General features: G+C 32.3%; 1 protein-coding gene across 2 annotated transcripts in view; it reads left to right on the top strand.

The window, feature by feature from the left end:
• The window catches only part of KLHL1 (kelch like family member 1), a 418372-nt gene that overhangs the window by 258981 nt on the left and 135808 nt on the right, over nt 1-23583 (top strand). For both annotated transcript variants that reach the window (XM_059902586.1, XM_059902585.1), the window contains one exon: nt 388-600. In XM_059902586.1, the coding sequence (XP_059758569.1) occupies nt 388-600 (213 nt within the window). The remainder of the gene's footprint in view (nt 1-387; nt 601-23583) is intronic.

Here is a 23583-nt window from a genome sequence, read left to right as displayed (position 1 = left end):
TTTTATTCCCACTTTCTGATGGATGTATGTGTAGTCAAGTTTTTAAAAAGTTGAAATTCTATTCTTTTAATATTCACCAAGTTTTACCTAGCAGTCCACTTGAAACTTGAACATTTAATCACTTTATATTCTGCCTGCATAACAAAGCTCAACATTATAATCCTCCAGTTATTACAAGACCTGTGCTGTCTTGGATACATTTACACTTCAATTACAATTACAATGCTTTCGTCTTAACAGCTTCCAGTTTCTGAAGGATTAAGTCTCAAGGATTATGTTATAATGAGAACAAAGGTTGTTGACTACTTTTCTCATTTCTTTCTGAGGTGCTTTGCTAGCTAAATAAAACCGAGGTTGAATTTATGCCAGGCTCTTTTCTCCCTGTAGGAAAACATAATGGAAGTTATGAGAAATCAAGAGTTTTTACTGCTTCCAGCTGAGGAGCTCCATAAACTCCTGGCCAGTGATGATGTCAATGTCCCTGATGAAGAAACCATCTTCCATGCATTAATGATGTGGGTCAAATATGACATGCAGAGGAGATGCAATGACTTGAGTATGCTTCTGGCCTTTATAAGACTGCCACTGCTTCCACCTCAGGTAATTACATGGGATGCTATTTTCGTAGCTACAATTGACTGAAAAATTCTGTGTTAAAATGAAACATTACAACCCATGTTTTATTACTTATTCACATTTTTTGTTTGTTTGTTTTAATCAAACACTCTTTTTAAGGTAAATTTGCTGGTGGAAAATGCTGGGTCATGGGTCATGGGTCTGAATTCCATTTCCACAACTTACTGAGTCATGGTTATATGACTATAATTTCTCTGAAATTCAATTGCTTCATCTGTCAAATCAAATAGTACTACCACACAAAAGTTTTATGAGGATCAAATTAGATAATATATATAAAATACTTAATCTCAATAGAATATTTAAAAGATTTTTAGAACATTTCAATTATTAATTCTCTGCTTTCCTGTTTTGATGATTGATCTAACTATCTACACATCTGTCTATCTATCTACCTAATTAGCTAGCTAGCTAGCTAGCCAGCTAGTTATCTATGAAGCTATCATCTATCTGACCTAAGATACAATAATATGATCATTCTCTGATGAATATACATATTCTGTGGCCATCCCTATGGTATTCTTAAAAGCGCAAAGCTTGGGATTTCAAACTTCTATAGAAAGATAAGATATATTACTGAATAGTACAGAGTTTTGAATTAATACCATTTAGCAATTGGAATTATGGAACCTTTGATAATTGGAGCTAAGGAGAATCCACACACCAAGTGAAAAACCACCTCATTTTATTGATGAGGTATGTAGGACACAGGTGATTTGATAAAACACCAAGTTCACTCAACTTAGAAGAAGAGTAATTAATTTTCCCTGATTCAGAGTCTTGTGTCTTTAAAATAATTTGTAATGTTGCAAAATTATCCATGCACAACATTGTTAACCCAGGGTGTCTGGCGTCTCAGGGTATCCAAACATAAGCTTAAAGGTGGCTCTGACCTCTGAAATGATAGATAAAATTGTGTATGTGTACATTTCTTATGAGGGATATTAAGAGCCTGTTCATTTGAATTAAAATCACTATCAACATTTTCACTAATCCACATATTACTAAGAATGTAAGATAGGGAATTAGGAAATTGGGAAACAACAATAGGCAAGTGTAACATGTTAGTAACAAGAGAAGAGAGAGAGAGCTGGGTCATATATTAAGATTGGAAAGTTAAAAAAAAACACTTTGCCAAAATTGGGAAACAAATGAAGTTTTATCAATAAATTAATAATTGTGTTTCATTTGGCTACTGAAATAAATAAAGAAGTAAAAGAAGAGAAAAAATTTATGGAAATCCTGCCTAAACAAATTATATTCAATAAAAGTTTATCCTAACACCAGGCTCTTATAAAAGGAAGGGAAACATCTAGTTTGGTAATGGGGCAAAGAATGAATTGGAAAGCCACGCACCGGATTTTTCTGAATCTTCCAATGTAGATTCTGATACCAGATATTCTCAGAGCTTGGGCATCCTCTCTCAAGATGGAAATAGCCAATGATCACTATTAGCCAATAATAGGTAGATAGCCATTAACCAATGATAAATGATGTGGCAATTGGTCCCTTTGATCCTGCCCACCCATTTCACCTGTTTGCTGAAATTTTGGGAGCTTGGAGTTAAACTAGTACTCAAAAATCATCATATATAATAGGACACATACCAAAGGAGGCCAAGAATGTGGCCAGGGCTCCATCTTTTTCATGATATGCCTTTTCTTCATACCTTCCTTGCCCACTCTTTTGTCATCAAAAATGGGAGCTGCTCCTACATGTGTATCTCATCTAAACTATTACATCAGAATAGAGATGTACATTCTATTGACTCATTTGTTCCTAAGGCTACACATTACACATAGGCTTTTAATTCTGATTGGTAAAGCTGCTTTATCTTGATTAGTGAAACAATATTGATTAACATTAGAAAATAAATTATTATTATGTTTTGGTGAAACTAACTAGTAAAAGACTTTTAAGTTTAACTCATCACAGTGTCCAATAGTCATAAACACAGCATATATTTATTTTCCATTTCTCATCTCTCAACCTGGGTACATTACAAACATAACTTTATATATACTTTCAAGCAACATATGTGCAGGGGGAAAAATAAAGCACATTTTCTTTTCATAAAAATGTCTTTAGATATAGGAGGGGCTATTGCTTCCGTAACTAATATTAATGAATTACATGTCATTATAAGCACTTTTTGTACAGTATTTCTAATCTTAAAAAATACAATTGCAAGGTAGGGGTTGTTAATTATATTATGCAGAGGGATAAACAGGTTCAAAGAAGTTAAGTGATTTTTCAAAGGTCATAGAGCTAGTGAAAAATCCAGTTTTCCTGCAAATCTAGGCTAGCTAGATATGAACATACACAGGGATATTTCTATTGTGAATGTATGTTGTTTCCTTATTTGCTGTCTAAACTTGAAGATCATTAAAATGTTCTGAATACAGCAATTCTGAAGATTCCTATTAAAAGCCTGAGAAAGGTAGAAGAGTGGCGGGATTGGAATTAACATGCATTTATTTCTTTCTTCAGTCACCAAACATATATTTTATCTCATTTAATTTCTATAATATCCTTATGCAGTAAATATCATTATTATTTTTTGACAAATGAGTAAATTGAGAATCGACATGCTAATCATTTTTCTAGTAAATTGTAGAGCTCAGACTACTCTAATTGTGTTTGATACTGTGTTTCTTCTCCTACTGATGAGAAATAAGTGCAAAGTTTATTTCTGCAGATGGTTTCCTATTTACCTCAATGTCCAGCCAGAGCTTTAAAAAGTTTAATTAAATCTAGAATTTTCCAGCCTTTGCATGAATTTTCAAAGCTACTAAACATCTCAAGGTTCTTAGGAAAAGCCATATGATGATCAGAAAACACTTTTTTCTTGGGTTTTGGAGCCAGTAAATATTTTCTATTGAAATAGAATAGCTAATACTGAAATAAATTCAATTGACTTTGCAATAGAGAGGACCAGAGGAAAAGGCAAATTCAAAGAAATACATAATTGAGATATACTCTAAGAAATGGTGAATGATTTCTATTATCTTTTTAAATAAGTAAAGAACAGAATTTTGCATAATAGTTTTCATGTTTTTCTTGGATACCTAGGGGGTTTAAAATTTCAAAAGAATTGGAAAAAATATGGAAATTTCATTTAAAAGAATGGGTGATTATGTATACAAATATACGTATCACAAGGAGGCTACTCAATTTGATTCACTTATTTTTCTATATTTCCTTTTTCAAAGATGCAACAAAAGAACATGTCGCTATGTGATAAACAACACATTTTAACATTTTGTAACTATTGTTTCCATTGGTTTTAACTCATTTCATATAATGGATCTTTGTAATAGGTACATATATATTTATTTGTTATATGCATATTTTAAAAGTATACATAAGTATCCATTTTGGTGTGCATTTTTCTAATGAGTGATTTAGAGAGTAGAAGCATGGTGCTCTCAAAAAGTACAGTTCCATGTATGATCAAGTCAAAAGTCTTCAGGGAAATTCAGTTTTATCACAGTCAGAAATTATTTAAAAGTTTGGAGATATACAGATAAACTTTGCTTCATGTCTTAGAACTGGTGTTGTTTATCTCTTTAGAGACAACAAGGAAAACCCTTTCTCACAACTTTCTAATAAGTATACCTACTGACTCTTAAGATAAATAAATAGTAGTGTCTGTTTATGTGTATAAACATTTACTTTTATTTTCTGTAGCAAAATGTGAAAGGAAAAAGCAAGTTGCAATGGATAACAAAATATTGCCTAGGTTTAGAGGAATATTATTTATAACCAAATAATAAAAAAATTTAAAAATAACAGGAGACTAAAGAGTTTAAATTAAGGAAACAGATGCTGCCTCTATCTTACAGGAATTAATTCTTCTTATACAAAGCTATAATAAATTTATTCCAAAAGATTCTTTATGGCAGTTACAGCAATTCAAGAGGGGAGAGGTCTTCAATCATTTACCCCATTGGAAATGTGACAGTTGATTAGATACCAGAGACATAAAAACTCTGTTGTCTATAAAAATTACAGCCACAACTAAAAAAAACTAATGAAAAGCAAGCAAAATGACAAAGAGCGAATAAATAGAAAAAGAGCAGTCATAAATCGTAGCGTAAGATATACAGAATAGATTACACTTCTGAGTAATTTATGTTTTATTTGATTTTACTTCCCCAAAGCAAGCATAGATAAACTACTCCTTGATAAATCCAACAGTTCTCTACTTTTGTCAGTATAACATTCACTGTTTAGAGTATTATATATCTTATGTTTAAAAAGGAAAAACTCTTAACTCTTACAAATGAGTAACGCAAAAAGAATCAATCAAACACATTAACATAATCCATTACCAGTCTTTGTTACTTTTTCATTTTTTTTTTTTTCTCTCTGATTTTCTTGCTGTCTGATTAGTTAATTATTATACCAGGCCATCATCAAATAAATAGTCTTCTCCATAAAATTAGAGTATAAGAGTTTTAAAAAATTGTGGAATAATGTTATTCTTTTCCAAAAGAGACCTTGAAAACTGTGTCTTTAAAACAGAAACACAGACAATGTATACTTCTAAAATCTTATAGATTTATCTTAAATACTATTTAGATTCATGATCTTTTAACCTACTGTGACATTCACAGTTCATGTTACAACATTAAGAAAATACAAAACCTTTTTATTTCAGTAAGTTTTAAGTCAACAGATTGTTAATGTAAAAAACGATTTGCACATGCACAAACTCATACCTTCACGTTACACCCTTTGGTCAAGTAAAGTGAGTGGAGGACAGTTGTAACCTATTCTGAAAGCCTTTATTTCTGCTACAGTATATCAAGTGTTTCTGCCTTTATCAAGGGCTGATCACACTGTTTCTGGTTTTTGTCCCATCTTTCTTCATACTGAAATTTCTCTATTGCAATGACTCCTTCTATATTTTCTATTATGAATTTTACTCTATATTGGATCATTCCAAGTAACTTACAAAGATGTGTTGCTTCAGACATATTAAACAAAACAAAATTTCTCATATTCCTTTCCACCAACTACTTCAATTCCCTGTTCCCTTTTCCAGCAAAATATGTAGTTATCGTTTATGGTTATTAACTCTACTTACTTGTAATCATCATTCTTTCTTCAATTCACTATAACAGTTCTTTGAACTAATCAAGATCACTCAAAACCTCCATGCTGTCATTTTTCCCCCATCTCACTTGTTTTCATTTTCCTTGGCTTCTCAGCAGCCTTTGACACAATCAATCTGGCCATTCTTACTCAATGATAATTGTTAATTCTTTCTGCTTTCTGATGTTGCAATGACCTAGGACACCATATTTTCTGTCAAGAATAGCATTTACTTCCATACTTTTAAATACTATCTGGGAGTCAATTATAAATTCTGATCGTATATCTCTAGCTCTAAATTTTTCCTGAAAGATAGATTCAAATACCCAATTAACTACTTGATATCTCCCATTAGATATCCAACAGCTATTCAAATCTTCACATGTCCAAAATGGAAGATTTCAAAGTCCCAAGACTCCATCCATGCCCACTTTCTCAGTAAATATCACTACCAAACATTCAGTTGTTCAGGTCTAAATCCTAGAATAATTTTTAATTCTCTACTTTGCATTGCATTTAGCATTCATTTCCTTAGGAAGTCCTTTTGACTGCACTCCTCCAAACCATATCTTGAATCCTGAATCTGTTCTTTTTTTTTTTAAACATCTCTACAACCACATGCTAAAACAAGCCACCAGTATCTTTCTCCTGTACAGTTGAAATAGCCTGCTATTTATTATTCTAACTTTTATGCTTAACCACTGCCATAACTTTCATTTAGCAAGCAAACATAATTTTTACAGTATGAATCAATTCATCTCAAACTTAAGCTTTAGACACTTAGAACAAAATTCTAATATCCCTGTCCTACAAGGCCCTACATCAACAGTCCCATGACCACTCCTCTGACCTCATTTCCTACCAGTTCTCAAGACCCTACAGGCACACTGATATTCTTTCTGTTTCTTGAACAAGTCAGGTTTATTTCTTCTCTAGTACATTTGTACCAGCTGATTCTGGGGACTAGAAACCCTGACACCCAAGAGAAGAGGGTGGTGGTGATACAGTTTTCTAAGGGGTAAGCAATGAAAGGGGAGGCATAGTCTAGAGATAATTAAAGACAGCAATAAAACTGACTAAACATCAGTGAGCTTTTATCATTACTATACCTTGGCAATTCTAAACAATACCAGGGATAACACATTCCTACCTGCTGGGTAGAATGGCCCATCACACCCCTTTTCTGGTCCTTCTGCTGGGTAGAATGGCCCATCACACCCCTTTTCTGGTCCTTCTCTGCCAAAAGGTGTTCACCCCATCATGGCATGACTGACTCTTTCTTATTAAATACATCTCACCTTAAATGTGTCTTCTTAGCACTTTCATCTACTGTGTTCTTGCTTAGTCATAGTTTGTTTTCATCTCTTTCCTTATAACTATATTTTTCAGAAAATCAGACTTGAAGTTCTTGTTCACAAAGTTCCTGGCATAGTTGATACTCAGTAAGTATTTGTTGAATCACCAAATGGAAAGTTTATGCTAAGTCTTAGGAATTTTAGCTTCATTTATTCTAACTCTCTGTTGATGTATGATTTGTCTGTAATGTGAGAGAAAGCTCTGCATTGGTGTGTTATCATGGAGCTAACAGTGGATACTAGGAACATGGTCATAAAGAGGGACCGTAGCACATTGATTCAGACTTTACTAAAAACCCATTATTCAATGGACAATGGAAGGCCAATCTTGAATAGGATATAACCTCTAATCGCTTCGTTCTATTAGACAAATTAGTAAAATAAATTTATCAGAATGACATACATAAGTCAGTGGTGTATTTAAAAATAAAATGGCTGTAAGAAAAATTGGTTTCATTTTCACAACTAGCATAATAAACCAGAAAGCGAAAGTCCATTTCATGAGGAAAGGAAAACTGAACTTAAATATTAAACTAGTTCATAAGCATTTTAAATAATATAAGCATATTAAATAATATACATAGAATTTATCAGGAGGCCACACAGTGCAAGAACAATTATTTTTCTCAATTAAACATTAAAAAGGGAATTTCATTTCTTGTTCATGCTTATTGTATAAGAATGATAAAATTAAAATGGAATATATTAATTTGTAAGAGAACTAAAAAAAATTGTGGAACATTTGTAATAAAGCAAAAGCCATTTAAATCATTCAGACTTTTGCAGTGATTTTAATTTAGGATTTAGGGAAATTTTAATGAACTATTAAAGCCATTTTAATATTTTAGTAAGTGGAGTTTATAGAGATGAAATCTGGAGATTAAAATCGGATCCTTAGACTTACGAACACTCAGTCTTTTGGCAAATCTCAAGGCTAAGGCCTCAGAAGAGAAATTTTACATTGATCCAATTATAAAATTATTCTTTTATTTTGTTATGTGATTTGTTTGAAATATACATAAAATACATACATTCCTGCATCTTCTTGTCCACATTGCTATTTTTAGAAAATATTTTTGCTTGTTACTCTTTGAGGAACAATAAGGTAGCCTTTGGGGTTGAAGCAGAGTGATACAAGGAATGAGTTGCTAGAATTCAGAGAAGGTGAAAAAGCAAATCATTAAGTGTTTAGGAAACTATTCTAAGAACTTTGGCATTTCCTTGGAGTGTAATGGAAGCTGTTGCAGGGTTTTGAGTAGAGGAGGGTCTGATCTAATGTACACAAGTCAATGGACTCTCTCTTGTTGTTGTGTTGAGAGTATACTGGAGGGAAACAAGAGTGGAAAATGGAAATCAGTTAATAGCTGATAGCAATTTAGAAGTGAGAGGCTTTTGAAGAGGTCAGATGATGGTAATAAGTTAGTAGCAATGAAGATAGTGAGAAGTGTTTTCATCCTAGATATATTTTAAAGTAGAGCTGGTTAGATGGGGGAATGAGAAAGAGAGGAATCAAGAGAGATTCCAGGGTTTTTTGGCTTGAGTGCCAATGAGGAAGGATGTACTTTTAAGATTTCTATGAGGCCTCTAAGTGGATGTGTTGAGTAGGCATTGAATGCATCATTCAGGAGTTGTGGAGAAATGGCCAGGAGATATAAAGTAGGAAATTGTTGGCAAATAGATATAATTTAAAGACATGATGTGGGGTGGTCTCACCATAGAAGTGAGTATAGATAAATAAGAGAAGAGGACTAAGAATGATGTTCTAGGACATCAAAACATTACAAAACTAGAGATAAAAAGAAGAAGGAACCTAGTGACTGAAATGGAGAAACTAATCAAATAGAGTAAAAACCAAGGGAGCTTAATGTCCTGGAATTTCAGGGAATAAACCAACATAAAGGAGTGTGGATGCTGCTGAGAGGTCAAATAGACTGATGCCCAATACTTGATTTTTGAACTTAATAAAATGAAGGCCATTGATGACTTTGACAAGATTCGTTTCTGTGGAATAGAGCTAAACAACCATGGGAAAACTGGAATTTAAAAGAGTAACTACATAGAATCTTTAAAACTGCAAAACTGAACTGAAAAATTAGCCTAAAGGTGGCTGGTTTTGTCAGCCTGGATCCACTGGTGAGAAACAAACATTGAAATTTCAGCATGAAAAATTTAAATAAAGAATCATTAAGTATAACAAATATTTAGAGTAAGGAAGGATTGGAAAGTAAGAAATTAAGAGAACTCTAAATAATACAGAAATATCAGATATAAAGAGTAGCTACTACCTATAAGGCTAATACCAACCCCCAGAGCTGAGATCTGGAGCCCCTTGAAGAGGGAACAACCATGGCTTCCTGGAAGGAAGAGGAGTCACTGTGGTATAGCAAATGGCAAGACTTGATAGAAACCTGTTCTCCAGAACTTACTAGAAATCTTCCCCTTACATGTCTCAAAAGAGACACCCTACTGCCCTGGGGAGCTTGCAGGTAAGTGGGCTCATACCAGGAAGGAAACAAAATCTTTCCGCCTGAAATATCTCTCCAGTGTCCTCTACTGACAATGCTTACCATAGTGCCAGTTGGCAAAGAAAAATTATTTAAAGGACCCATTTTCACAAAACAACCTAAAAGGATGATTTTGGAACTGAGAGTTAATAAACTGACAAATGCGAAGCTGGGGGAGTGGAGCCAAGCATTTTTGTATACTTACAGGTGTGATCCAGAAGAGAGGGAAATTTGATGATGTAAGAGAGAGGGAAGAATTGTTGGAAAATTTTCTTTGAATGTACTAGAGTAGGTAGGATTTCACGCACGAATGGATAGATTGGCTTTAGAAAAGAGAATTGGAAAATTATCTATGTCAACAAGTGAAAAATATATCTGTGTGCAGATGTGTAGGTGAGCAGATGCAATGGTGGATCCTACATTTGACTCTGACATTAATTCAGTGTTTGATCATGGAAAGTATACCTCATTTCATTAGACCTTGGTTTCCACATCAGGGCAAGGAGAAGATGGAAATACCTCTTCTGAGAGTAACATTGTACGATTGAAAATAGGTTTTAATTTCCTAAGAATTGATGCCTGCTCAAAATTCTGTGACATAGATAATTTTATAGAGAATTAGGATATTCATAACTCCCCATGTGAAAAAAAAATTTGTAATGTTTCAAAACTTTCATGAATTTTTCATTTTTTTCAAAATATACTAATGTAAAGCAAAAAACAACTTGAAGAATGCCTTTTGCTCACCAAATAAATGGTCTTTCATGAAATACAGATTCCTTCCATTGTAGTCATTTTTTTCCTAAGTCATCATTCACAACTTTTAAATGACAAAGAAAAAAAAAAAAAACTTAAAAAATATACTGTTAAGATTACTTTGCAAATTTCTATAATTTAAAGTATTCCTAAGAGGAAAGGAAGCAAACTATAAGCTATGGGAAGAAAACACAAGTGAACTGAATTTTATCAAACATGTACTGAAATAACTACTACTGTGATTTCAATTTACAAGAGTATCAGACAAATTAAACAGTTTATTATTTTAATGATTATGAAAATGGAAAAAAATACCCCCTAGAGAAGAGCAATTCAACATTGATGACTACCCAGAGAATTAGGCACATATACTCTTTTCCATTCCAATTAAATGGAAAATGCCCATAGGTCACCCAAAATAACAGTTGTTCTTTTAATAATATTTAAAAAAATAACAGTATCTGCTAATGATAAGAAGTGATAAATACTTGTATATTACTTTGCATAAATATTCAAAATTTATTTATCCAAATATTTATTATGCAATTTCAGTATTCTAACCATTAAGCAAAGGGCACACATGCTAATTTAATATTTCCTACATATACATCAAATTTTCCAATTCAACTCCTGAAAAATTGGAGGAAATTTTATTTACTTTCTATATGATCAATTTAAGTTAATGAAAACAATTCAGAAATTGCTATTATCAGAAATATTTGCTAGTCTTCTGTCACTTAACCTCATCAAGTGGAATTCATCAGATGGATACATTACTTTTTGCCTTTTTTGAACCAAACAATAGTTTATGAAACATTAGTGTGCTTTTTTGTAACCTTTGTTAATTTGAAGTTGTGTTTACGCCAACATTTTCTACCCACTGTTAGCTTCTTTATCAGACCAATACAAATCAACTTAGAATTAATTTTTTCATAATTTCCAAAGATGATAGTGAATGATCACATGATGCAATACTAAAATGTGTATGTACCTTACTTTCTCAGATTTTTATTGCCTAAAAGACTTTCAAGACCAGCACCCTAATATTTTACCTGTGGAATCTGAGGTTCTGAGAATTAAAGAAGACTATTTTATGTAATATTTTTATTTTAATAACTTATAGATACATGTAAAATGGAATTTAGGAATCCTAATTCTCAAATGATATTTTTCCATCTATGAGAACAAGCTTTCCAACAATAAAATTATCTTTTGACTCTCATTTAGGACAAGATGAAATATAAACTGTCATCATGACACCAGAGCAGAAATAACAACACAGATACTGAATATGTCAAATTTTTTGTGTTATAGCTCAAGTGTAAAGCTAGATAACTTAAACCACAGATACGAATTTTATTGTAATTCAAAGAAAAAATTTTCCTGACCAATTAAGTAATATTTTATTATCTATAAATGTTTTCCTTGAAATTTATGGTCATATAATTATTTACTGAGTTTCTCAATGTTCATTACAACCATCTTAATAAATATATTCATATAATTTACTTCTCTATATAAATACTGTCTTTAAATGTATTTTATTGCATAACTAATGAAATTAATATAATCATGTTTATATTTTTAAACTACCAATTTTACTTTTTAAATATATAATCTGTATATGTCTATATTGTTTAACATTTTCAGTAGTCATGATGTCTATTCTATGATTTATTTAGGAGTAAGATATGCTGGTATAATACTAAATGCTTTATGCATATTATCTCCTTAAATGTTTTACTACATACATATTGTTATACTGTAGATATTTAGTTTATACATGAGGAAATTGAAACTTAGTTAAATTACCCAAAGTCAAGTATAGTAGAAAAGGGATTAAATAGAATATTGCATGCAAAATATTTAATAATTTTTTTCAAAATGCATTTAAATTTTGATCATTAAAATTCTAACAGTCTTCTTATGATTGTTTCACATGTTCTGTTTTTCTTTGGTCATAAATTAATTAAAGAACAGCATTCTGAGAATGTTATTGTGATATTTTAAATATTTCAGGTATACTTCTGAGGACTCAGTTTTTCACTAAAAACCTACCTTTATTTGGCATGGAATAATAAATTGATAAATAGATGTTTAAATAATCAAATTTAATCATTAATTTTAAAGCAAAATATTTCTTTTTTATTCTAAAGAACTTTAAAAAAAATAAATATAATGGCACCTGACTGAAAAACAGTTTTTAAAAATAACTACTATATACATCTTAGTCTATCACTAAAGTCTTCTGGTGTTTCAAGGACATGGCTGCATATATGTTTCCCATTTCCCTGGTGTAATTAGGTGTTGAAATTACACCTAATTTCAACACCTGGGGGGCGGGGGGTGGTTGGGGAGAGTTAATCAGTGACAAACAAAAAGTGAAAATAGAAGAGAAGACAGATTAAAAGTTAATATTTTCATTATTTATTTTAAAATTGTCATATATTGTACTATAGAATTCCTGACCAGTCCACCTACACTTAAAGGTATATTTACTTCCTTAAAATATTTTAAATATTATTTCACATAAAAGTTATTTGATAGACTATGTTAAGGAGATCTTTAATTGCTTGTTTTTTATTTCCACCTGGGTATTAATAAAATACAGTTCTTGAGGTTATACATTCCTATTGTGGTAGTTTTGAAAAAATCAAATCCTTCACAATTCCATGGTTAACATTTTTATTTTTCTTCTAGTACTTCAGGCAGCCTAGAGTTATATATTATTCAATACTTGGGCAGATTAAATACACATTAAACATATGTAAAAGGATGAAACATGTCATCTTGAAGACTAAAATATCCCATATTTCCCACAGGATAAAGTGGCAAATGTTGATGCTGAAATTATAAAATTACTAAACAACAACAAAAACATGGTGTGTTTTCTATGATTAAGCCTTCTTATTACCTCTACATTTGGTTTCTGAAATATTTTCAAAGATTTGCTCTAGACTAGCATTTCCCAGCACTTTATCCCTGGATAGTATTAATAGTGTTTAAAGGTATTTATCACAAAAGTGTTTCATGTTAAAAAAAAAAAAAAATGTTTATAAACCCATCTTACCTTGTCCCCCTTTTAAAATTTCACATTGCAGATTGTCATAGTAATCTCTTAATAAAGAAATTCACTTAATTCTAACTCATGGAATCACTGATTTTTCTGAGGAGCACTTATCTCAAGTAAAGGCTATTGATGTCTCATGGAAAGAATAGTCTACTGAACACAGTAGGGAAGCACTGTTCTGGGTGGTTTTATTTTCTAGAGTTTTGGAATTCTTAATGGTAAAGGTTAATATACACTGGATTTTCATTTAGAGTAAATTATCCTAAATTAAGGGTGTTCTAAGGTGTGCTTATATTTAAAGAAATTGGCTTTCTTCCACTTCTATGAGTCTGTCTACCACAAAGTAACCTGCAGAACTGGCTTTGCTGAACTGGAAAAGCAGCATATTCAGTGAATTCAATAAGTTGACTTATAAAGACCTGGAAATAGAGTCATAAGTAATAATGAGTGTGTTATTCTCGATTCAGTCAGCTGTGGGAATTTTTCAAACCATTAAACAACTTCCCAATTTGCTACAAATTCAGCATAAGTGTTGCACTGTTTTCAAAAGGAGGCTAAGACTAAGAGATGGCAAATATATGGTAAGAATTTAGCGAGTGATGAATATTTAATCACAATGAACACCTGAAATCTGGTTTCAGGGAGTAGTCACTCATAATATTCATCTATTATAACAGTAAAAGATGTAACTTGATTCTGACCATGAGTTTTCATCTCATGCTAATATACATTCATGTTAATGCCTGTCATCTCAGAATATCCCAAATATATATATATATATATATATATATATATATATATATATAATTAGACAGATAAATAGGCTATGTCTGAAATATAAAGATCTGTTTAAATGATAAATGTCCATTTCATCTGATTGATCAATTTTTTAGGAGAATGGAATGGCATTTTGTTCTGATCCCATGTCCAGAAATGAAGCCTAGATATGTGTTTTCTTTTTAAATAACGTCTCAACCGCTATTGCCTTCTTACTCCATGTGTCCCCAAGCTTTATTTTTTTTTGTAAATATACATTTTCTTTTAAAAGTCCTCAGTCTCCTTTCCCTGTTTATTATCATTGCCTTTAGATTATGCCTTACCATTTTCTGAAAGGACTCCATGTTAATTACATAACTCCAGTGACATCTTTCCCCACCTGTATCTATTCCTCACAATGCTTTCAGAGTGAATTTTTTTAAACACAATTTTAATTATAATGTTCGTTGGCTTTGGAACATACACATCAGATACTTATAAACCATACAATATTCATAGCATTACATTCTTTGTTACAATCTTCTTTCCTATAGTTATTAATCTACTTGTAGAAAGCAACGGGATTTTTAAAAATTGTTTTCTGGTTTAGCACATGACAAGACTTCTAACCTCTACATCCATAACCTGAACCTCATAGTCAGACATGCACGTGTTTGACTAATTACCGGCTTTACCATTAAAAAGTCAACTTGGGGTTGACTCTCCTATGAGGCACTTCCTTGACCACTTCTATCCATTTTCAGAGATGGGTAGTCCTCTCATTGTTCTTATAGCCCCCTGTTTTTTGTTTTGTTTTGTTTTGTTTTGTTTTTAAAGGAGGGCAGCACTCAGGCTTTATTTTTTATTTTTTTAATACATTTATTTATTTTTTGACTGTGTTGGGTCTTTTTTGCTGTGCACAGGCTTTCTCTAGTTGTGGTGAGCGGGGGCTACTCTTCATTGCATTGCGTGGGCTACTAATTGCAGTGGCTTCTCGTTGCAGAGCACAGGCTCTAGGTGCGTGTCTTCAGTAGCTGTGGAACATGGGCTGAATAGTTGTGGCTCGCGGGCTCTAGAGCGCAGGATCAGTAGCTGTGGTGCATGGGCTTTATTGCTCCGCGGCATGTGGGATCCTTCCAGACCAGGGCTGGAACCCATGTCCCCTCCATTGGCAGGTGGATTTTAACCACTGTGCCACCAGGGAAGTCCCTATAGCACCCTGTTTTAACTCCATTCCCAGCACTGGTAAAATTTTATTTTTTATTTGTTTTATTTTTTTAAATATTTATTTAATTTATTTTTTTGGCTGCGTTGGGTCTTAGTTGCAGCATGTGGGATCTTTCATTGTGGTGCAGGCTCTTCATTGTGGTGCACGAGATTCTCTCTGGTTGTGGTGTGCGGATTTTCTCTCTCTAGTTGTGGCATGTGGGTTCCAGGGTGCATGGGCTCAGTAGTTGTGGCATGCAGGCTTACCCTGCAGCATGTGGGATCTTAGTTTCCCGACCAGTGATGGAACCCACGTCCCTTGGATTGGAAGGCAGATTCTTTACCACTGGACCACCAGGGAAGTCCCAGTAAAATTTTATTTAGGTTATTTAGAGGTATGTGTTTACGTGGCCTAATCTACTATAAGTTCCTTAAGATCTTATCCTCAATATCTGACACACGTTGGGTACTTAATAACTGTCTCTTGCAATGTAAAGGATTTTAAAAATAAATAGTTGTTCATCAATGTCTATTATAGCCAAATTTTAAACAGATTACTCTGAACTTTACTAGTCTTTATCTTCTGGGTGTGACATTTTTCTTGAACCAATAAATTTATCTGAAAAATTAAACTCAAACTTTTATGTTAAGCTATGATAAAATATTGGAAAACATACAAAACGAAAATGAAGTATGACAATTCACCATGATGAATGCTAAAGTCAAATAAAATTTTGTCAGTTTGAAATTATTTTGGTATACTGTGCAGGAATTTCAGTTTTTATTTTTTATTTTTTATGTGTATATATATATGTATATGTATACATTTATATACAAATATATATAAACCAATGTATATATTCATATATATACATATTTACATATGAAAAGAATGTATATATTTAATATTTTTCTTATTAATCTAACATTTTCATTTAGAGTATTTTGTCAGTTGAGTACTTTAATAGCACAGCATATCATGCTCTATGATTCCTCTTAGAAGAATTGAAGTGAACCCTTTTTCTCCTTGCTGTGACTGGACAGTTTTCACATACTCAACAAGGCTATGTTCTTTGCATGTGTAAAGTCCCCAGAGTAACAAAAAACTGTCAGAAAAAGAATGCTATTGTTTCAGAAAAAGAATGCTTTTTTAAAAAAATAACATTGACTCAAGATGATACTTGGGTGTTTCATGACTCTGTTCTTTGACCAAAACAAATATAAGTGTAAGTAACTCTATTGTTCATTAAGTCGTTTTGACTATTAAGTTGAGGTGAATGCAAAATATTCAAATAAAGATGTCCTGAGAGGAATCAGCATGGAAAGGCAATTCCAATGTTGTAAAAATAAATGAATGTGGGTGTTTGTTTGCATCATTCAACAGATGTGGAATGTGGGTATTTGCATTGTCAAAATGACGGCTGAAACAAAATCAGATAATTCATTCATTCAGTACCTCCGCAATGATAAAGATTATTTTATTTAGGGATCATGAAATGTGATAAACATCATAACTTCAAATATAAAAGCAGCCTTGCAAGTTGAAGTAGTTTTTTTACCAAGATGAAAAATGCAAAATTTGTCACCTCTTAGGGCTTTTTCATGAACTTTGTTTACAGAATTCATTCAAACCCAAATTCTCCCAACAGAGAATAATGAGGTAAATGAAATATGTTTTCAGTACTTAACATTTTGCTTGCATCTGTCTATCCTTCTTCTAATACTCTCTTCTTCCTTTATTCCGCAGCACCCAGCATCCCTCATATTTATAGTTTTCTGCCCTTCTGTTTGCTTTCTAGGCTGAGCCTTGGGTTTGGATTTTTCCTAAAGTTTTGTTTTCCCTAGTTAAAATGTAATCACGAAACGTCCCATTCTTTCAGTTTTTCTGAGGATTGGTTGGAATATATGACAGAAAAAGAAAAAACAAATAAAAAGAAAAATTACAGTATGAAGAAAGTTGAAACACAATTGCATAAGAGCAATTAATAAGTGCCATGTACCTGATAGCAAGTTCTTAAGAAATTTCATGATAATAGAATAAAACATTTTATAAATTAAATTGCAAAACTGGAAATAATCTTTAAAGGTAGCTGACAATATACATAGAATAAAACAAGTAAAATATGACAATAATTTGCTTAGATTTTTGTTATCCAAGTACATTAATTGGCTTGGTCTGCCATAACAAAATACTATAGACTATGCGACTTAAATAGCAGAAATTTATTTTCTCACAGTTCTGGAAGCTAAAAATACAAGATCAAGGTATCAGAAAATGTAATTCCTGGTGATCTCTCTTCCTGGCTTGCAGACAGTCAGTCATCTTCCTGCTGTGTTCTCTCATGGCCTTTTCTCTGCTGGGAGGGGGTGGGGTGAAGGGAGGGTGCACGTGCTCTGGTGTATCTTCTTCTTCTTATATGGACATAAGGACAACAGATCTCTCTGGTTAAGGCCCCATCCTTATGACTTCATTTAACCTTAATTATCTTCTTAAAGGCCCTGCCTTCAACTGCAGTCATTTAGAGGTTTAAGTCTTCAACATCTGAATTTCGGTAAGACACAATTTATTCCATAACAGCAAGTATAAAAACTCACTTTGTATTGAGTTTATGCTTATACTTACCTTAGTGAGTTGTGATAACCTGATGGTCATAAGGAATATTTAATGACAACAAAATTAACTTTAACACATGCCAACTCAACTGTCAAAATAGCAACTGTTAAAAGATTAACTCATTTGTGAAAATCTACATTTGAATGAAAGAACCTTGAAGCATTTTTTATATATCTTAAGTGCAGGCATTAAAGAATATGCTCTACCACCTACTGATGCCCTGAGCATTTTGGTAAAATGGAACCTTGGAATCCCAAATTCAAGATTTTATTCTTGGGTCTACCTCTTTTCTAATATTTGGTTTCTTTTTTTGTGAAAACATTGAAATTTTATATACATATATATTATATAATTCATATATATGAATACCAAATTTCCTCTGTCCACCTCAGTTTTTCCCCTCCAATCACAACTTGTATGTAATTTGTTTCTCTATCAAGTTACCTAGAAGTATTTATTATCTTATTACATGATATATGTTCAAAGATTATGTATGGCCCTGTAGGAGAGCAAACTTTGCCACCCCAATGAGGTTTCTCTTTGGCATGAAGATTAATGTAGGCTGATTATTTTTAAGGTCCAAAAGAAGAATCTTTGACCTTTCCGCTAACTGCCTAAAGAATGTACTAGAAAGAGGACCTGTTCCAGGAAGGGAGCCACCACCACATATAACTATAGTATGAACTAGGTGTGTAGACAGGGAAGAACCTAGCAAAGACTGATTGTTAAAATTTCTCTCTGTGTCCCATAGTCTCTGCATGGTCCAGAAAACATTTATTTACCAAACATTTGCTTTTCTATCTCTATGTGAATTGCCTTCCTCCTCTTTGAAACACCAAACCACGACCTCAAACACCCTCTTCTTTCTTTAGCTGAAGATGCTCTCTAAGGTGAGGGCTTCAGCCATTTTGCTGAGCTAGTTTTCCTGGGTTTCTCCCATGTATGTATGTTACTAAACTTTTGTTTGATTTTCTCCTGTTAATCTGTCTAAGTTTAATTCTTAGACCAGCCAGAAGAACCTAGTAGGGTAGAGGAAAATTTCTTCTTCCCCAATAGCTCCTTCTTTTGAATCAAATGTGTGATCGTTTGTATGACAAAATAATAATATTCATTGCTTACTTCTTCAATTATTTGCTCTCTTCTTTATCTTGTCTTTTAGGGCAGGATAAGAGGTTATATTGACCAAATATGAAATCATAAACTTCTTTGTAACATGCTGAATAGATATGTATTAGGAGAAAACCATTGAAGCTATTTTCAAACTGATAAAATTTATCAACAGATAAATTGAAACATTAGCAAAATGTGGGTAGATATAAAAAGCATTCATCTATAAGAATTTAGAAACAATAGTATAAGAAGGTAGAGAGATTAAAGCAGGGAAACTTAAACTTCCCTAGAAGATAATCTGGACACTAAAACTTGAAAGCAATTTATTCCATCTTGGCTCATGAGGTGATTTCACTTATTTGGCAAGATACAATAAAAAAATTTAGAGAGTAGTACATAGAATAATATTTAATGGCTTGTATTACTTGAAACCTTTCAGAAATAGTTTAGAACTGCTATTAAGAAACATCTTTTCTCTCCCCAATGACAAGAATTTTAGTATTCTCTATGTATTTTTATTAGAATTCTCCATATGGATTAGATTACCCACAAGGTATAAGAAACTGGCTAGAATTTATAAACTTTGCACCCCCCATGAATATCATAGAAGAAAAGCTAGCTTATACTTTGTTAAATTTCACTACTTCCTTTCAATTAAGAATTCTATTAGTAAGTTTTTTTCAAACAGTGTAATTCTGAATGACAATATAATTCTGAAACAATGTAATTATCCAATTAGAATCATATAGGAATTAATATATTTCAAAAATCTGATAAAAATGAATTTGTTTTACATTATATATCTTGTTTTAGATTCTCCCTAAATTTTAAAATTAGCAAAACTTGAACAATAATTTTAAATAATGTTATATGATTTAAATATATATGAAATATTTTCACATACATGATCACATATAATGCTTTGAGGAATGTAAAAAAGGCATTAACCACATTTTATATATGAAGGATTAAAATTCATGAAATTTTGCTCATGTTCATAAAGCTTGAAATAGTTACAGCCAGGACTTATATCCATAACTTTGGATTTCACTAAATTTATTCATTTTTAACTCTATGCTAAAATTTTATGCCATATTATCCATAGATATGCAAGTAAATCTGTTAATTTGTTTTTGAAAGAAGCCAAAATATTGCTGCACTGTAACTCCCTTTCTCTGAGAATGCTGCCATTAGAAGTTGAATCAGTAGCCTCTGTTAGATAAAAGGAAACTTGATATGTTCTTATATGTTTGTGTTCCATTTGTTTGAACTAAAAATTCAATATTTTCAGTTGGATTTTGTACAACGTGTGGATAGAAACTATATTTTCTACCACTATATAGCCTCAGTGGTTCCTAGTATAATATTAAATATTAATAGACAATTAATATATTTATTAATTAATAATAGTATATTAATGACTATTATTTTATTAATAATTGTTTATTCATATACACTTTGGGTTGTATTTGTGACTACCCACAGATTAGTGGCTGAGCCTCTCATTTATTCATGTCAAAGTGTATCTCACATATAAGTGCAACTAAATAACTTCAAACTAATGACTGGATTGCTTCTGATCTCAACCAAATAATTGAGTGAATGAGTAATGAGTGGATGAATCAGGGATGGTAGCACACTAAGTAAGTACTGTTTAAGCCCTCAGATTAAATTGAGTTTCTCTGTGGTTATTTCTGCTATATTCCCAATATTAGTCTTAGCTTTTATACATTTCCAGTGTGCTGAGAGTCATTTAGCATGAGCTTTTCTGAAGTCGAAACTAGATTTTCTGGCACAAAACACATTCTATTAATATGTTGATGGTTTATTGGCCTTTACTTGCTCAAAGTTAAGGATTTATCTTTTTCTTTTATTTGGTTAAATTTGGCTAAGGAATCTCTGTTGTACATCTAATTGTTGTTTGTATTATTATTTTTTTAATTTCCGAGGAAAATAAATATAAAGACATCATTTTATATTGAGCATCTTCTTTCCCAAACATTATTCCTTTTATATAGTAATCCAACAACATAACAACTTGAAAGGTAGTTAGATCAAAAGACAGATTAGCAATAGATAGACAGGTAAATAGAGAGCTTTTATATTATGTATTGGCATAAAATATAATTTTATAATTATTTATTAATATCAAAAAAATTGTATTTGTCAGAAAAGGACATAAGTTTCATAAGATATTTCCAAATTTCTCATATAAGACTATGCCACTTTTCCCCATTTATCTATTCATCAAGCGTTCTTTAAAACCACACAATATAGATTATCAGTTTTCACGAAAGGACATGGGAATTTTTTAGTATCTAAATTGAATTGCTCAAATTATTTCTTTCCTTAATCTGTCTGCTACATTTGGTATCATAGACCTCCCCTCTTTTACACATTTCTTCTTTTTCTTTGAGAAGTATATGTTATGCTATATGTTTCTCTCTAAGTCTTGGTCTCCCTTGGTTTTCATTCTTCATTGCCCTTCTTATACTTGTAGGTGTTCACTAAGGTTGAGACTGTGGCTCACTGTTTTCCTCTATCCATATTCTTTCAGTCTTTTTCTCTCTTCCAATGACTGTAAATATCATGTCCAGGTGTAAAAATTCATAATCAATGTCTTCATCCCTGATTTTTCAAATACCTATTCTTATTGTAAAGTCTTTACACAAGCTTATATGTTAAGCTTTATGTAAATATTTTTACATAAATACTTTCAGCTTGAAATCTGCATTCATTTTATAGATATGTTGGTTAAAATGCAAATCAATCATACACATACAACAGGGAAAACAATAAATCCAAAATGTTACCATTAATAAAATACCAGAATCAATCATTTGGTGGAAGTTATTCTAGAAATCTCTTCATTCATTCATTCATTCACTCATTTTACAAAGGCTTTCTAAGGACCATCTATGTGGAAGGAATATGTCCTATGGATTTAGCACTGAATCAAACAGACTGACCCTTACTCTAATGTAGCTTACATTTTAACATGAAGGGGAAGACAGGGTGGAGGGGTGGCAACAGATATCAAATATATGCATTCATCATAATTCAGATGGTAAAAATGTTATGAATTAAAGTAAATCAGACAAGGTAAGAGAGTGATTGGGGTTGCCTATTTGGGCAGGTTGGTGAGGAAATTCCTCTGTAAAGAAGTGACTTTCAGCAGAGACATAAAGGAAATGAAGGAAAAACCAAATGGATATCAGGCAAAGCATGTTCCAAGAGGAGAGAACATCAAATGCAAAAACTGCAGTGAGTATGTATGTGACATATATGAGGAACAACAAAGAGGCCAGGGTAACTAGAGTTCTTTGGACAAGGTAGCAGGGGTGCAGAAGATGAGGTCAGAAGTGGCCAAAAAGTAGGTAACATAGGGCTTTTAGACAATCATAGGTATTTTTATTTTTATTCCAATTAATATAGAAAGTCGCTGCAGGATTTTGAGTGAAGAAGATGCATACCATACGGGTGTCTTTTTTTTTTTTATTATGGAAATATTCAAATGTATTCAAAAGTAGAGAGTAATTATATATTAAAAGGATTTTTCTAGCTAATGTGTGAAAAATAAACTATATGGTAGAGCAATAGCTAAGATTCCAGCAGGAGATAAAATTCATTGACAATAAATGGTTCATATGAAAAGATATGAATGAAGGCACTACTTACAAAGATGTGGCCAGTGTTGAAGAAATGAACAAGGGATGCTGAAGATTCAGAGGCTCTGAATTACGGAGATGATGGAGGAAACCTTATTACAGAGTCTAGAGAGCCTGGGGCTATGGCAGAGAGGCTGCCCTACTTAAGCTTTCATCATAAAGAGACACCACTACACTACATAAAGAGACAGCCACATCACGCAGGGAGTAGGAAAGACAGATTCTTATCTTCTTTTCCACCTTCTGACTTCCTGCTTGTAAATCCCATCGGCTGGACCCCGTCAAAAGCAAGTCAGAAGGGAGCCAAGAGATACAGTTTCAGAAGGTTCAGTCTCATAAGGAACTGAACAGGACAGAATAGTGCAAAATGAATAATGGGGAAGCAAATGAGAAATAACCAGCCCTAAGAAGAAAGACTGGAAGCAGATTTACTAGTTAGGAGGTATTACAATACTCAAAGTGATGATGGTGGGAGCTTGTCCTGGGATGGTAAATATATTCTGGATATATATATATATATATATATATATATATATATATATATATATATATATATTTGTATTGTCCAGTGGATTTGACATGTTGAATGGGAGAAAAGAAGATTCAATAAGGATATTAGGGTTATTTGGTTATATGACTTCAAATATAAGGATTGAAGTGTGAATGGATGGATGAATGCATAGATGAGTGAAATAGAAATAGAGAGAGAAAGGTAAGAGAGAAGAGAGACAGGGAAGGGGGTGTGTGTTTTTATTAAGAATAGCATCTCACTAAACAAAATGTACTTTGAAAAAATATTATTACTTTG

The sequence above is a fragment of the Balaenoptera ricei genome, chromosome 18, assembly GCF_028023285.1.
Source record: "Balaenoptera ricei isolate mBalRic1 chromosome 18, mBalRic1.hap2, whole genome shotgun sequence".
NCBI lineage: Eukaryota > Metazoa > Chordata > Mammalia > Artiodactyla > Balaenopteridae > Balaenoptera > Balaenoptera ricei.
The sequence above is the reverse complement of the archived record's forward strand: the minus strand, read 5'-3'. Positions and strand labels throughout refer to the sequence as shown.